At 36.0% G+C, this 14,202-nt stretch overlaps 3 protein-coding genes across 5 annotated transcripts in view; 2 read left to right on the top strand and 1 right to left on the bottom strand.

Annotated features, from left to right (window-relative positions):
* The first annotated feature begins 2,447 nt into the window (after positions 1-2,447).
* LOC127867187 (uncharacterized) lies at positions 2,448-3,531 on the top strand. The gene is made up of 2 exons (XM_052408240.1): positions 2,448-2,736; positions 3,028-3,531. The coding sequence occupies exons 1-2, from the start codon at positions 2,520-2,522 to the stop codon at positions 3,189-3,191; spliced, it is 381 nt and encodes a 126-aa protein (XP_052264200.1). The 5' UTR covers positions 2,448-2,519; the 3' UTR covers positions 3,192-3,531.
* Positions 3,532-8,177: 4,646 nt separating this feature from the next.
* On the bottom strand, positions 8,178-10,561 carry LOC127850887 (uncharacterized). Its single transcript, XM_052384282.1, has 2 exons — positions 9,805-10,561; positions 8,178-9,064 (listed from the first exon to the last, which is right to left on the bottom strand). Exons 1-2 carry the CDS (start codon positions 9,933-9,935, stop codon positions 8,410-8,412), a joined length of 786 nt encoding a protein of 261 aa, XP_052240242.1. The 5' UTR covers positions 9,936-10,561; the 3' UTR covers positions 8,178-8,409.
* LOC127850872 (uncharacterized) overlaps positions 10,442-14,202 on the top strand; it is a 43,723-nt gene continuing 39,962 nt past the window's right edge. For all 3 annotated transcript variants that reach the window (XM_052384264.1, XM_052384255.1, XM_052384272.1), the window contains exon 1: positions 10,442-10,594. The gene's annotated coding sequence lies outside the window, so the exon portion shown is untranslated. The remainder of the gene's footprint in view (positions 10,595-14,202) is intronic.

Genomic DNA, 14,202 nt, shown 5'->3' with positions numbered 1-14,202 from the left:
GAAAGGCTTTTGCTGATAAAATATTCTTGTATACTTTGGTATTTCAAACAGTTAAAACCTTATACAATATTATTTTTTCAAAACGGATAGATATATGTGGACACAAAGATCTAGGTCTCTGATTAAAACAACATTACAGTATAATAAATGCTATGATCGTTCGATCCAAAAACGGTTTCAGTTAGACTTATTTCAATATTGATTGTGTAGATTTTTTCAATTGTTTAATTCTCTTTTTATTTAGATCTTATTCATGAGTTATAGGTTGTTAATGTTTTGTTTGTAATCCAGTTTTTTTTTCTTTTGGTAATTAAATTAAGCTTTCAGTATCGTGGGCTAGGATTTCGCCAAAAGAAAAAAAAACATTTCACGCGCGTGTTAATCGTCGGATCAATTAGCGAACTGAAGAAGATGCTTTGTGTGTTTTTTCTTTATTCTTGAGAATTAATTAAAAGAAGGGATCCTAACTTCAATTATCAGTTTGCGTTGTTGATTGATTTTAATTGTGTGATCAGTGGCCGCGGCCGGCGAATTATAGTCATCTCACAGCTTTTGTTTGTGTTTTAATAGTAATCTCACAGCTATCTGTTAAAATATGTTTGTATATTAACTTGCATGTGTAACATTGACAGGAAAACTGGTAATACTAATAAAAGATATTAAATGAGAATTTAAACCCATACATTGTACTTTCATCTTGTTTTTTATTCATACCAAGCTAAACATATTACCCAGAATAAAAATCTTATTTCTTCGATTTGAGGTGAATAATGACGAAGTTTTTCACAATGAACCAAAGCACCTTTGACGACATGTGTGTATAATACGGTATAATAGCTTAAAATTGTACCATCTTTGTACAAGGCCAAAATCTTTTAAAATGAACATTTTCCTCCAGTTTAGTTTATTCATACCTAGATTAACATATCACCAAGCATAAAAATCTAACTTAATCTATTTGGGATGAAAAATGAAAAAGTTTACCAAAAAGAACAAAAACACGTTTGTCAGCAATCTTGTACAACAGAAGAAAAGAGCTAAAAATTGTACCAACATTGTATAAGGCCAAATACTTTAAATTGATTATTTTCTTCTGGTTTGTTTAAATCTATACTTAGATTAACATCTTGCCTAGCATAAAAATCTTACTTCAACGATATGGGATGAGACATAGAAACGTTTGTCAAAAAGAAACAAACCACTTTGGCGACAGGTGTGAAAAATGATTGAATGGAATAACAGTATAAAATAGTACAAATCGTACAAAGGCAAAATCCGTTAAAATACCTCATTTTCGTCTACTTTTTATAAATCATACATAGATTAACATCTCACCTAGCATAAAAATCTTACGTTATCAATATGTGATGCTTAATGAAGATGTTTAAAAAAAATGCTTCGGGCCTTTCAATTTTTCAAAAATTATCGAAAATGAACGAATCCAGTGTTCTCTTTCAAATTCCGATAAATTAATAATTAATTAGAATAATAACTACCAAAACCTAAAGAATTATCAACACAGAAAATAAATACTTATATTTATTCACACAAAAAATATTCAATATGTCTTTTTTCGGCGACCGACTTTGCTCACTACGCGAAGTTCGTAACGTTGCGCTTTCAGACATTCATTGCTCTGCAAACTGACAACCGAGCGCTAAAACATTAATTAACACATTAAGATTGTTAATAACAATATCACTATAATATAAAATACCAGATCATGCTCAGAATACCCTACGACAACAAATATTAACGACTAATTACGAAGAATAATTGATTGCTTTATAACAAAATGGCCGACAGTAGCTGGAACAGGGAAGAATCTACAGGTACACCGGCATCTCCAAAATCAATGTCACGTGACCCGCGTCCGCCGTTAGATATTATCGCATATCGCTATCGCGAAGAGCAGAGTTTCCAATCTGTGTTATTTATAGGTCTTTGTGTAAAATAATTGTCAGTAAGATGTTAATAATAATTTAATACACTTTGACATAAATAATTTGACATGAAATGGTGAAAGCCTAACCCTAGGCTTGGTATGATGCATCACAGGAGTTTGAAATTTTATCCATAAAGCTTATCTAATAGCTTCTAGTTCTTCTTGAATGCTCTGAGCTTTTATGAGTACATACGTACATCCCAGGACCCGGAGGGTCAATAGCTGGGAGTTGGATTATTGCAACTATAATGGCTACATGAAAAAATATAGCCATTAGCTTTATGGATACAATTTCAAACTCCTGTGGATGCATGCCCAAAATTAAATATGAACAGCTCTGGATGAAGCAGTCCTGTGGAATGAAAACAAAATATTTACATACTGGTCAACTACAGGTTATTTAGGTCAAATGTTTTACTGAATAGAGGTATATCAGATTACGTAATCAGCCAATCGCTGAAACCGCTGGAGGCTAGGTCATTTTACCCTCGCACCGGTTGCACTTAACAAAGTACACAGAGGCTATCGATTTAACGCGTTTTTTAACCTATTCAACTGTCAAATTTTGACAATAATGGTGTTAAAGTGTGGAGTTTATGGCTGCTCAAACAAAGCAGACCGAGAGGAAGGCTTACAATACTTCAGATTACCTGCTATTATTACGAATCAAGGCTCATTAGCTGAGAAACTGAGCACAGAGCGACGACATCAATGGCTTGTAAAACTCAACCAAAACTTCGCCGATAAGAACCTGGGAAACCTCAGAATCTGTTCTGAACACTTCGTAACTGGTATGTAGTTGCATTATATGCGAGTTTTTTGACATGCTACCATCACACCACATTATGACATAATGAACGAAGTATATATTTTGCTTGTGACAAATTCTATTTTTAGAAATAAACTTGTTATCTGTATATATAACAGCTTATAGTACACAAGTTAATAAATGTTGATATAAAAAATATATAAAATTCAATCTTCCCAACTACTATGATCCAAGTTGGTCTTACAAATAAAATAATTACTTGCGAGAAAGATTATTAAAGTGGAGTTAATTTTGAAATACAACTGCTCTTCAGGTAAAAAGGCAGAGCTCCATAACAAAGACAACCCAGACTGGGTACCAAGTCTGAAACTAGGAGGGCAGAAGGTGACAACACCAAATCCTGGTTTCATTTCTCCACAGCTGGGCAGGTACAACCGAATCCAGCAGAGGACCAAAAGGAAGCTAGATTTAGAATGAGAGTAATAGAATGACTTGCACAAACATTTGTTCTTAATGACACTGATAAAAATCAACACATGATAGCATATTCAAATGAGTCATTCTCTGGGTAAACGGGTCTAAATGCATGAGCGTAAAGCGTCGTCTCAGATTAGCCTATGCAATTTACACTGGCTAATGAGGAACAAACAACTACACTTTCCGTCAAGACTGTAATTTTGCTAAATAAATATCGAGCCTTCCTTTAAATGAAAAATATGCATAAAGCGAAATGTTGTCCCATATTAGCCTGTGATGACTGAACAGACTAGTCTGGGACGACACTTTAGGCGCATGCAATTGGTCCAGTTTTTTCAGAGTGAGGCAAATATAATAAAATTTCTGATAAAACCTCTAAGACAAAATAAAAAAGTGGTGAAATATATTTTGTTAACTCTCAACAACTCAGAAATACTTTGAATTCACCGCTTTCTTTTAAAAGCAGGTAATTTCCTGCATTCTGGACAGTACCATTTTCCTTGGGGTTCATTCTCAATGCCCACACATCCCCAGTGGAACCATTACATTGAACATTCAGTATTGTAACATGCGGTCATTAGCCCAAACTCCACTTGTCCGCACACACAGTACAATTTTTCATCATCATCATCATCCTTGTTTCCGCAACCTCTTTTTTTCGATTTCCCAGATGCCAAAGTATTGGTGCTGACCGGTTTAAGTATTTTCGAAGATTGGTCATTGGGCTGACCATTTTTGTCGTTTGCTGGCTTTTTATTGCATGGTAATTTTGAAAAGTACTTTCCAATTAATTCAGACAAAACACCGCGGACGAAGAAATTCTTCGATTTTACACAAATTTCATCCCACACATCCTCATCAAATTCTATTTGCTCCAGATGAACATTTTTTTCTGACCATACAAAGAAGAAACATAAGTCATTCTGTGTCACAACTAGCTGAGCCTGAATCTGGTAGTAATATTGATGGTTTTTATTCAGGGTAAGTTCTCCATCACACAGTGTAAGAAAGGGGCTGGATTTTTCGGAGATAGGTTCCTCTTGTGTATGGGGTTTGAATGGGCATTTTATTTCCACACATGCTGTCCCACAACAGTCACATGACCAAATGCTACTGGCGAAGCTCCTAGGAAGGGCAGTTCTTCGCTGATGACCAGTTCACTATCTGAGATTAAGGCATTCTCATGATCAATTTGAAGCATGTCAAATAACATTTGTCTGGCTTGTTTTTCATTATCACGTCCCCATGTCAAAGCTGGAATGCCCTTTGTTCTAGCACTATTTGAGTCTGGATAGCAAATTCTCTTTACTAGAGATCCAGATGGCTCACTTGCACTTGTGCATACTGCTTTCGCGTTGGAAGCTGTAATGCGTCCAGCACGAAAGCGGTACCACAGGGCTGAATCCGACTGCTCTCTGGTCTCAAACTCAGCATTCTTTGCCTGTTCTGCAGAACATTGAACTTTGACTGTCTGGCAGTGTTTCACTAATGAATCGTAGTCCTTGTCAAACCACTTGGGGTCTCTCAGTGCAGACAGATCCTGTGGATAGTCTTTTGTTACTGTCTTTGGAATAAACTGGTCAGCATAGGGCTCCACTGTTGACAGCAAAACTGGCTTGCTGTCCAATTTGCTTAGTCCTTCACAAAATTTCAAAAACTCTCCTTCGGTTGCCTCGGGGACAGTTCCTTTACTTGTCGGAGTTGGTGTCTGTGCGACTTGGCTTACACATGCAGCATTAATTATGGAGTCCAGTTCTTTTTTTGGCTGACCGTGCTGTTTGAAAGTTTATTTCAGACACTTCTTTGTACTCAACAGCCTTCATTGATGTAGGCAGCTTCCAGTAAGCTGGCTTTTCAGTGACAGTTTTCGAGTCTCTGATTTGGACAAATGTTGCAACTGAAAACAGCAGTGCTGCTACATGAGTACAGGCCTCGCCGAGTCCAGCCATGCAGTCGCAATGTGCCCCGGCAATGGCTCCATCTGGCCGCGCAATCACCCATGGGTTAAGTGGCTTTTCTCTCATTCTCTGGGAATGCATGACCTAAAAACAGAAACAATTTAACAGGTTTAATTGTTTTATCAAAAAGATGATGATATATAAAAATAAAGATAACAGCCCGCATCCCCTTGACACAGGATGAGGAGGATGTTTTGCTGATCTTTAAGTTACAAATCAAAAAAGATGGTTAAGTAGCCAATTATTGACATGATTTTCAATCTACTTTCTATTGAACTAATTAAGAAATAAAATAATACATTATGAGTTGTGTAAGTTATGGAAAAGTGACAATGCTTACAGAGTTGTATATGATGCGGAAACTCATTCACAAAAATAAACCCACCTTTGCTTTGACAACAACATGGTCTCCTTTCACAAGGGCCTTTTTCTCTCTCACCCATCCTTGGCACACCTGATTTATTGCCTTCAAGGATTTCCAAGCCTTCAAATCTTCTTGGGTGTATACGCTAGGAGTGTGGATAAGGTAGAAAAAAATGTCAGAATGAGTATTGGGTGGGAAAATATCCTCTTTGTCCGATCACCCTTCCTTTTCCTCGTATGGATCTAACCCATTTATCAGCGACAATTTTTCCTCGTAGCGCTTCCTTGCCACAGAATCTAGTCCATCTTTGTATAGAACGCGACTTTTAGACATCTTAACAAAAGCACACTATCAAATTTTATCTCTATTTGAACAAATAACCGTCTTAATACGCTAGCGAATTCCTTTGTTCCTTTGTTGACAATCGACCGATAAGCGGTGCTGCAGTCCGAATGCCTCCACCCGGTGTTAGGGTAAAATTGTTATCTCTCATGGATATCCTCTATACCTGCCCTGTCATGAAAAGCGGGTAACCTATGCCCAATTTTTTATTGAATAGCTGCCAAGCCATGAGATGTGGGTAACCTATGCCCAATTTCTTCAAAACCTTCCAGAACATGATGAGCTGTTAACATATATGTCATTTTTTTGTTGCATACCTTCAAAGCCATGTTGCCCATTTCTTTTATTAGAACTTTCCGAGCCATATGTTATACCATCTCTTTTTTTTCCAGAGCCTTCACAGTATGGGAAGAAAATCCGGCTGTTGATTTAAATGCTGAGGTAGCCGAACAGAGACTACTAAAGGAGTACAATGATAAACTCATCATTGGAGAAGATGTTGTTCCTGATCCTTATACATTGTCTTCAGGATGGTTAGGGGAGAAAAAGGGACTTAACTACTAGTATTGGCCTTCAGTCTATATCTCTGACATACTAGTATCAGATCATCTGAGATGTAACAACACATCAACAAGCATCGTGGACAGGCTTATCAATGAGTATAAAGAAGGGAAAGCGTACAGGTACTTTAAAAGCGGCTGGGTAAGGGAAGTGTTTTATCACACCATTAGAGAGAACAGTGACAAGTATGTCATGAAGTGTAAGGTCACACAATCTATGTCGATAAACAGCAAGTGTTACGATGTGTGGGCTGTGATCGACAAGAACATTCCAGGCAGATCGGGTGGAAAAGTGCTGTCTGCATATTGTACATGTACAGCTGGTATGTTTGGCACTTGTAATCATGTAGCCGGACTGTTGTTTAGGATCGAGCATGCTGTTAAGACTGGGGAGACAGTTCCAAAAACCAGCAAGCTATCAACGTGGAATGTGCCAAAAGGAAAGCCAGTGTTACAGGTGGTAAATGCAGTGGACTTAAAATGGACTAAGGCACGGTATGGTAAAGTTCCTAGTGACAGTGATTTGAAAAACAGTATTAAAAGGAGCTTTACATCTTATCGCAAAAACCAAACTGAGCAGCTTGACAACAAGAGGACCATGAGTAACACATTGTACGAACTCTTGAAGGATGACATTCCAAACTCTTGCTTTGTTCAACTAATAGAGAAAAAGAGGTACAACCCCGCGCCGCTGAACTTACCGCCGAACTTACGGCCTTCTGTCGTAGAAGTTGCAGACAAATTATAGGGATGTGTTAGAGACTCAATGGAAGACGAACTGTTGCGAGGCATTCAGGTCAGTGCTGAGCAATGTACTGTGTTGCAGAATGCTACAGTGAACCAGGCATCAAATACTACTTGGGTTGATCAGCGGAAAGGGAGAATTACAGCAAGCAGCAGGGATTTCAATAGACGCAGAATCCTGCGTTTTGACGCGAGCAAATTAAAAACTACTCGCTTTTGACGCAACCCTTTTTTTCTGCCGTGCGTCATTTTGACGTATAGAAAATTTGACCCGTGCGTCAGTCAGTTAACATCTCGAGTTCCATGGTAATAAATCCCGTTGTGCTCCTAATTGACATTAATGTTTCAGTATTTAAAAACTCGGTCTATAATCGAAGGAATACCCCGGGCGTTGTTTATCTTATCTCATCTCTTCCAATACACATGTCACCGTCTAAATAGTACATAATGCTACACAATAGACATTGAGAAAACACATTTTCTTGATTAGATATAAATTATCCGAGTAGAATTAAATTGCTACGTCATGACCTTCGACATTGTAAATGCGGGACGTATTGTAAATTAACATTCGACCCGCGTTCAATTCAAAGCTGACGATTCAACAACAGCAGATTCAAATTACAAGTTATGGTTATTCAATAATGGAGAAAGCATTAACTGGATTTAACAAACATTTGATTAGGTTTGTTAAACCAGATTACAACAAGGAAAATTCGGATTATTAAACTTAAACTACTACAGGTAAGGCATTCTTAAGTGTACATATTTCGGACATGTATAGTATTCGGATAAACAGTAATAGATATACTAGATGTTCCATGCAGTTATATTGTGTTTTGTTACACAAGCTATCATAGGGATGATGATAATATACATGTAATGATGATAAATATGTGATGAAAAAGTGCTACCGGTACATATATTAAATTACTTAAATGTGTTAAGACTTAAATGTGTTATGATGAAGTAGATTTTAATGAGAATTTATTGTTTTTACAAATAAACATTGTGTAGTGATAGAAATAATAAAAGTTGTGAAAGGAACATGTTTTGTTTTTGAAAAACTTAGTCGATATTGTTCGCACAAATTATTTATATTTTGTCATTATCTTTGTGTACCAAATCATTAAAATATGTTGTGTTATGTATCATAGTATTGTTTTTTCATAATTAACAAGAATTCACTTTTAGAAGTTAATTTCCTTTCTGGACCACAACGCAGTTTCTTGAATTTTCTAATGTTTTTTTTATATTGACACAACTCCTCGCCACTTCCTAGTCACAAACTGTAAAATCTGTGAATGCAGTTTATCGAACATGGATTTAGTTGCGATTCCAGTCATAAAATTCACGTCAGAGTCATTCTGAAGAATCTTCTCGGAATAGGCTGTGTTCATAAGTTTCCTATTTCTCGCCTTCAAATTAACTATTTCTGTCTTAAGTTTCTTTACCTCTTCTTTCTGATTCACCACAGTCTTACACAAAGCTGTGAATAGAGCAAGTAGGGTTAGGGTTAAAATCCATGGGACATAAGGCTTCACTTTTGGCAACGCAATATCCTCTGGGTCAGGACTAGGTGCAACATAGACTGAGGGAATGTCATAAGATGCGTTACTTACAATTACAGACTTCGACAGTTTTCTTCTCCTTTTAGGACTTGGCGTGTGCGTTGTCGACTGAAACCGTACCATGCGCTTCACATGTTTGTCAGCTCCCTCATATCCCATCTTCACAGTTGGTAGCGGGTTGTCTGCTGTAGGTTTACCGTCCACGAAATGCATGAAACAAACTGTGCTGTCCTTCGATGGTGACCATAACTGTGTTCCATCACTTCGACCAACAAGTTGTTTCCATTTAGTTCTACCATCCTGATCTCTCTTTGTGGTAGGGAATGGGTATAACCTGAAAGTAGAAAATAAAAAGCTCTTTAATGTATTTAGAAACAAAAAGTGCTCACAATTTTAGCTAAATGAAAGCCACGACTTGTTACATATTATGCAATAAAATAGGCATAGTTAACCCACTTATAACGACTAAGACGGTATTAAATAAACCAAATTGGCAAAGGTTACCCTCTGATCATTGCTCCATAAGTATTTAATTAAAAAAAAAATGGGTATAGGATATCCGCTGATCATGGCTCAAACATTATTTAATATAAAAAAATATGTGCATAGGTTACCCACTGATCATGGCTCAGACGGTATTTGATTAAAAAATATGCGCATAGGTTACCAGCTGAACATGGCTTAATAAATAAAATAGGCATAGCTAGGTCACCAGTTGATCATTATATACCAAAATCTTTATTATCATTTATCTTAAAAAACCTGTAAAGCTAGCTACTGACGGACTGACGTTATGTTGTCATACTTCATAGATCCTATAGTGTCTAGGGACCAGGTGACTGTTCAAGTTTAGTGTACATGTTTACATGTATCATGCATACCTTGTCTGGTTTGTACTGTTCTTCAATAATATTTGGTATGAACCATAATTCGTGTTGGTGTCTATATCATAACAATAAAACACGACAGTGCGAAGCAATGTGAGTCGCGACACATGTACGTTTTTTTTTGTTTACACCGTCAGGTCAAATTTTGACAGCTACAAATGTTTTGTAAGAAACAAAATATACGTACCTAAACGGTGGTTCACATGTACATTCAACATCACTATGGTGACAACCACAAACGTCACATAACTGCGCTTTCCATTTCTTTAATCTGTAGGTACCGTTGGAACATGAATTTACTGCACAAGTGTACGCCATTTTTTCTTTGTTTCCTTTGTTTTTACTCGAAATATCAAGGGAGCTAACTTTGTGCGGAGTAAGGCTTCGCGCATGCGCAGTGCTTATTTGTAGACGGTGTATTCCACCTCTTTTTGCCAACCAGTGGGCGGAGTCTAAACTTTGCAGGTGCGTGTGACGTCACGCGTTAACTCGTCTATATAAAATGATCTATCTACTTTGTTATGTATAGTGTGTATATCGTTATGTCACCTATTTTCGCGATGTACTTTCGATTTCACATCGCGAAATTTTTTTACCGAATATACTAAAAATATTAACTTTTTTCAAGTAATGTAAAAAAACAAGTCGTGATATTTTAATCAATATAAACTAATAATTGTTAAAAATTACGGTATTTTAGAACTTTTCTTTTTTTCGTCATTCGTGGTTGACGGTCCCTTTAATAGACAGCCCGAATACTATACGATATTTGAATGTCTCAGTATATAGTACACACGGCACAATTGTAAACTAAGCTTTATAAATGTTGCACACGACACAACTGTAACATGATCTATATATACGCGATTTCAACAATCGAAGTACAGTGTTCCATAACGGCTGTGCATGACTTAATTTAACTACGTGAGGGTTACGTGAGTGACTGACAGTTTTGCAAAGGAACTTGTTTAATAAAGGTAGGTATGGGGTTAACATCTTGTATGCGTTTAATTTCATGATAACTATGGTATGATAAGTCTTTAATTGAAACGGATGGTTTGATTTGATTCATGATCACGTATGACGGAATCATAATTTCTTATTTGAAAACCGTCGTTCCATGAATCACGATATAGCAAAAGATTAACAACGTTAAACAATATAACAAGTTTTTCTGAATGAACTTTTATGAGTGCATACGTTCAGCAAAAAGTTCTTCATTGTAAAGGTTAAAACCTTGTAAAAATAATAACCCACGTATGTCTATAAACTCGAGTTCAATCAACCAAATATATATCGTTATAAGGCACAAAACCTGTTACGATAGACATTAAATTGCGTTTATTTTGTTAAGGTATGTTCAAAACAAAAACTTTAGAACTTAAAAACACACCGTCGAAAGCGAAAGTTGTCTATTGGCGATTGTGGAAAACGAAAGTAAAATGGTACACTGAATATTTTTTTATTGTTTCCCCATATAATCGTGTAGTCTGGTTTTATGCTGACAGTTGAAAGTTTATAGTGAATAAGCGTGTTGATCGAAACAAAACACATGATTTTGACATTGTTATCGTTTCAACTGAATTAGTGGCATGTACCATAATCAAGTTGAATAATATCGGGCTTAGTTTTTTTTAAACAAGTTGTTATTAAATTAAAGGTAGCGTTTTGGCTTGATGTAAGTTTTTGCTATGTGAACAAGACGTTTTAGTGTTGAAATGTTTTAACCAATTGCTTTAAAATGTCAATTGTAAAATATACTGTAATATTTGTGAAAAAACACACATTTTTCTGTATTACGAGTATCACATCTTAATTTATAATAATGATAACTGAACTACAAGCGAAAAGATTAATGTTACACAAATTCTTTAAATTCGAAGAAATAAATATTACTGATACTTTAATTATTGTAGATCTTAATAGTATGTACCCATCTGTATCAAATTTATTGAAGTAATACTCATGTATCAAATACTACAAATTTTCGATACAGACAGTCACCAATATTTAAGCGACAACAAAACAAAAAAGAACTAGTAATAGTTTGCATACAAGAAACACACATACAGCTTCCCAAACTGGCTTACTAATAGAATGACCAATACATGTAATTAATATCATGGTTTATATCCATGAACAAACATATCAAAATCAACGCATCATGTCTAGATAAAAGAATTTGATTACTTATTTAAAGCATAAACGTTTGCTTACATGATCCAGGGCTTATTTCCTTCTAAGAAAATTGCCGTTTTTTTTACAACTTTTAGATGTTCGCGACTCAAATTTTCGCAATTTAAAACATTTCTTAACTCAATTTTGAACAGTTCGCGACTCCTTTCAGGGGTGGCGAAATCTCAAAAAACTATACTTGTCCACGGACAACAATTTAGAAAATTTAACTTGTCCGTTGCTGAACTACACTTGTCCGTTAAACTTAATGTTTATATAAATTATAAACGCATGTATTGTTATACCTACACATGTACCATTCTAATCAGATAAAATAGTGGCCAGTTTCTTAGACAAGGGCCACATTGGCCCTGAATCGCTCACCTGAACAAATTTAATAGCCTTAGGCCCAATGGTAATTGACAAGAAACAAATTTTCTTGAACAAATTTTTAGGGGAGCCTTTAAGGATCATCCTTGTAAAAAAAATTGAAAATCCGACGAGCCCTTTCTGACAAGAAGATTTTTTAAGGTATTGACCATATATGGGCATGGCGGCAAGCTTGGTTATGTGACCCAATTTTTTTTTAACAATATTTTTTTTTCGTGACGTAGGAATGCTCCACATGAAATTTGGTTGAAATTGGCTTAATGGTTTAGGAGAATATGATCTGCTCAGGTACGCTATAAACTTAAACATTGAGATAAAAGGAATTTTTGCTTGTTTTGAAGAGATTCCTCCTTTTTCTCAAAATTGACAAGATATCGTCGACTAAACAGGCAACCCATGTTTGCATAAGGATTAATCCTTTTACCAATCAACATATTTTGGACTGAACAATTTCTCAATTTCCCACGATGATTCAACCCTACCAGAGCAATTTTCTTAGCAATAATCACCTCCCATTTTAAAGAAAAAATATTTTCTCATCAACAAAACTACAGCATTAATTGATTTCTGGTAGTTAACCCTTTTCCAAATTGAAAGAGGTTGCAGACGACAAATTTAATTATAATGGAATAAGAAGAAATTGATTTAATAGGGTAGGAAGCATTGTGATGAAAGGAGAAAATGCTAATTTCAGCAATTTCTCCTTTTATTTCAATGATTTCCACAGTCACAAACATTTGCAGAAAGAATTAACTGTTCTGGGTTAAGGGTTTATGTGGTCTGCAGCAAAGCCATCAGAAGAGAATCGTGTCAGAGAAACCTGGCCTGTAGCCAGCAAATCCTTTACTCTAATAGCACTATTAATTGGAAAAAAGAGTACACTATAATTATTTCTAACTCTGCCATCTCAAGGAGATAATTCTGGACTTAATGGTCCGATGCTGCTCATTTTCGACAGGGCTCGAGTTTTCATTGATATCAAGACACTGTGCAAGTTTGGATAGAATTGGATGAAAAATTTGGACTTTATTGCATAAACACCATTTTCTCAATTCAAGGGGAGGTAATTCTGTACTTCATGGACCAATAATGCTCAGTTTTTGTAGGGTTCGTGTCCTCATTGATATAAAGACACTGTGCAAATTTGGAAAGGATCGGACAAAAAATGTGGAAGATTTTTGAAAGTTTTCACAAAATAGGCAAAAACGAATAAACATGCAAAGTTCAACGAGCTCCTGCGGCCATGTTTTTTGACGAATCAAATTTCTTTGAACAACTTTTTCAGGGGAGCCTTCAAAGGTCATCCCTGTGAAATTTTTTGAAAATCTGATAAGCGGTTTCTGACAAGAAGATTTTTTAAGGTTTTTACCATATATGGTCATGGCGGCCATCTTGGTTATGTGATCAATTTTGTTTTTAACAATTCTTTTGTCCCATGACCTAGGGATGCTCCACATGAAATTTAGTTGAAATTGGCTCAATGGTTTAGTAGAAGAAGATGTTTACAAATTGTTTACAGACAGACAGACAGACGGACGGACGGACGGACGCCGGACGGTGAGTGATCACAATAGCTCACCCCGAGCTATCGCTCAGGTGAGCTAAAAACTGATGATGGCAACGGTGTAATCCTCGTGGAAATTGTGCATTTCATGCGTAATATTGTCAAAACATTTTTTCATCACGTTAAGCGTTTTAACAAAGACTCGTTGTATTAATTACACACAACTGTAAACGTTTTATTTAATTCTCAAATGAGCATAAGAAAATGTGTAATCCGACAAACACTTCTGAATTTTAATGACAGCCATTTCCATATGCAACGTAACTATCCGGCCATGCTCGAATTTGTATGAAATAACATGAGAAAAAAAATGATGCTAGAATTGAGCCAACATTTGGTATGGGAAGGTATAAAACCCGGAAATGTCCGGAAAATCCGGAATTCTTTTAGGTAGAATCCGGAAAAGGTAAAAATGGTTATAAATGCATTATTATTCGTCCGATATGAATTATAATG

The sequence above is a fragment of the Dreissena polymorpha genome, chromosome 1 (genome assembly GCF_020536995.1).
Source record: "Dreissena polymorpha isolate Duluth1 chromosome 1, UMN_Dpol_1.0, whole genome shotgun sequence".
NCBI classification, from domain to species: Eukaryota; Metazoa; Mollusca; class Bivalvia; order Myida; family Dreissenidae; genus Dreissena; species Dreissena polymorpha.
This window is presented reverse-complemented; position numbering and strand designations above follow the sequence as displayed.

Coding starts and splice junctions, on each gene's coding strand:
- LOC127867187 (XM_052408240.1), top strand. CDS start 2,520: ATGGTGTTAAAGTGTGGAGTTTATGGCTGCTCAAACAAAGCAGACCGA. Junction 2,737..3,027: donor TTCTGAACACTTCGTAACTG/GTATGTAGTTGC, acceptor ACTGCTCTTCAG/GTAAAAAGGCAGAGCTCCAT.
- LOC127850887 (XM_052384282.1), bottom strand. CDS start 9,935: ATGGCGTACACTTGTGCAGTAAATTCATGTTCCAACGGTACCTACAGA. Junction 9,065..9,804: donor ACATGTGAACCACCGTTTAG/GTACGTATATTT, acceptor TTCTACTTTCAG/GTTATACCCATTCCCTACCA.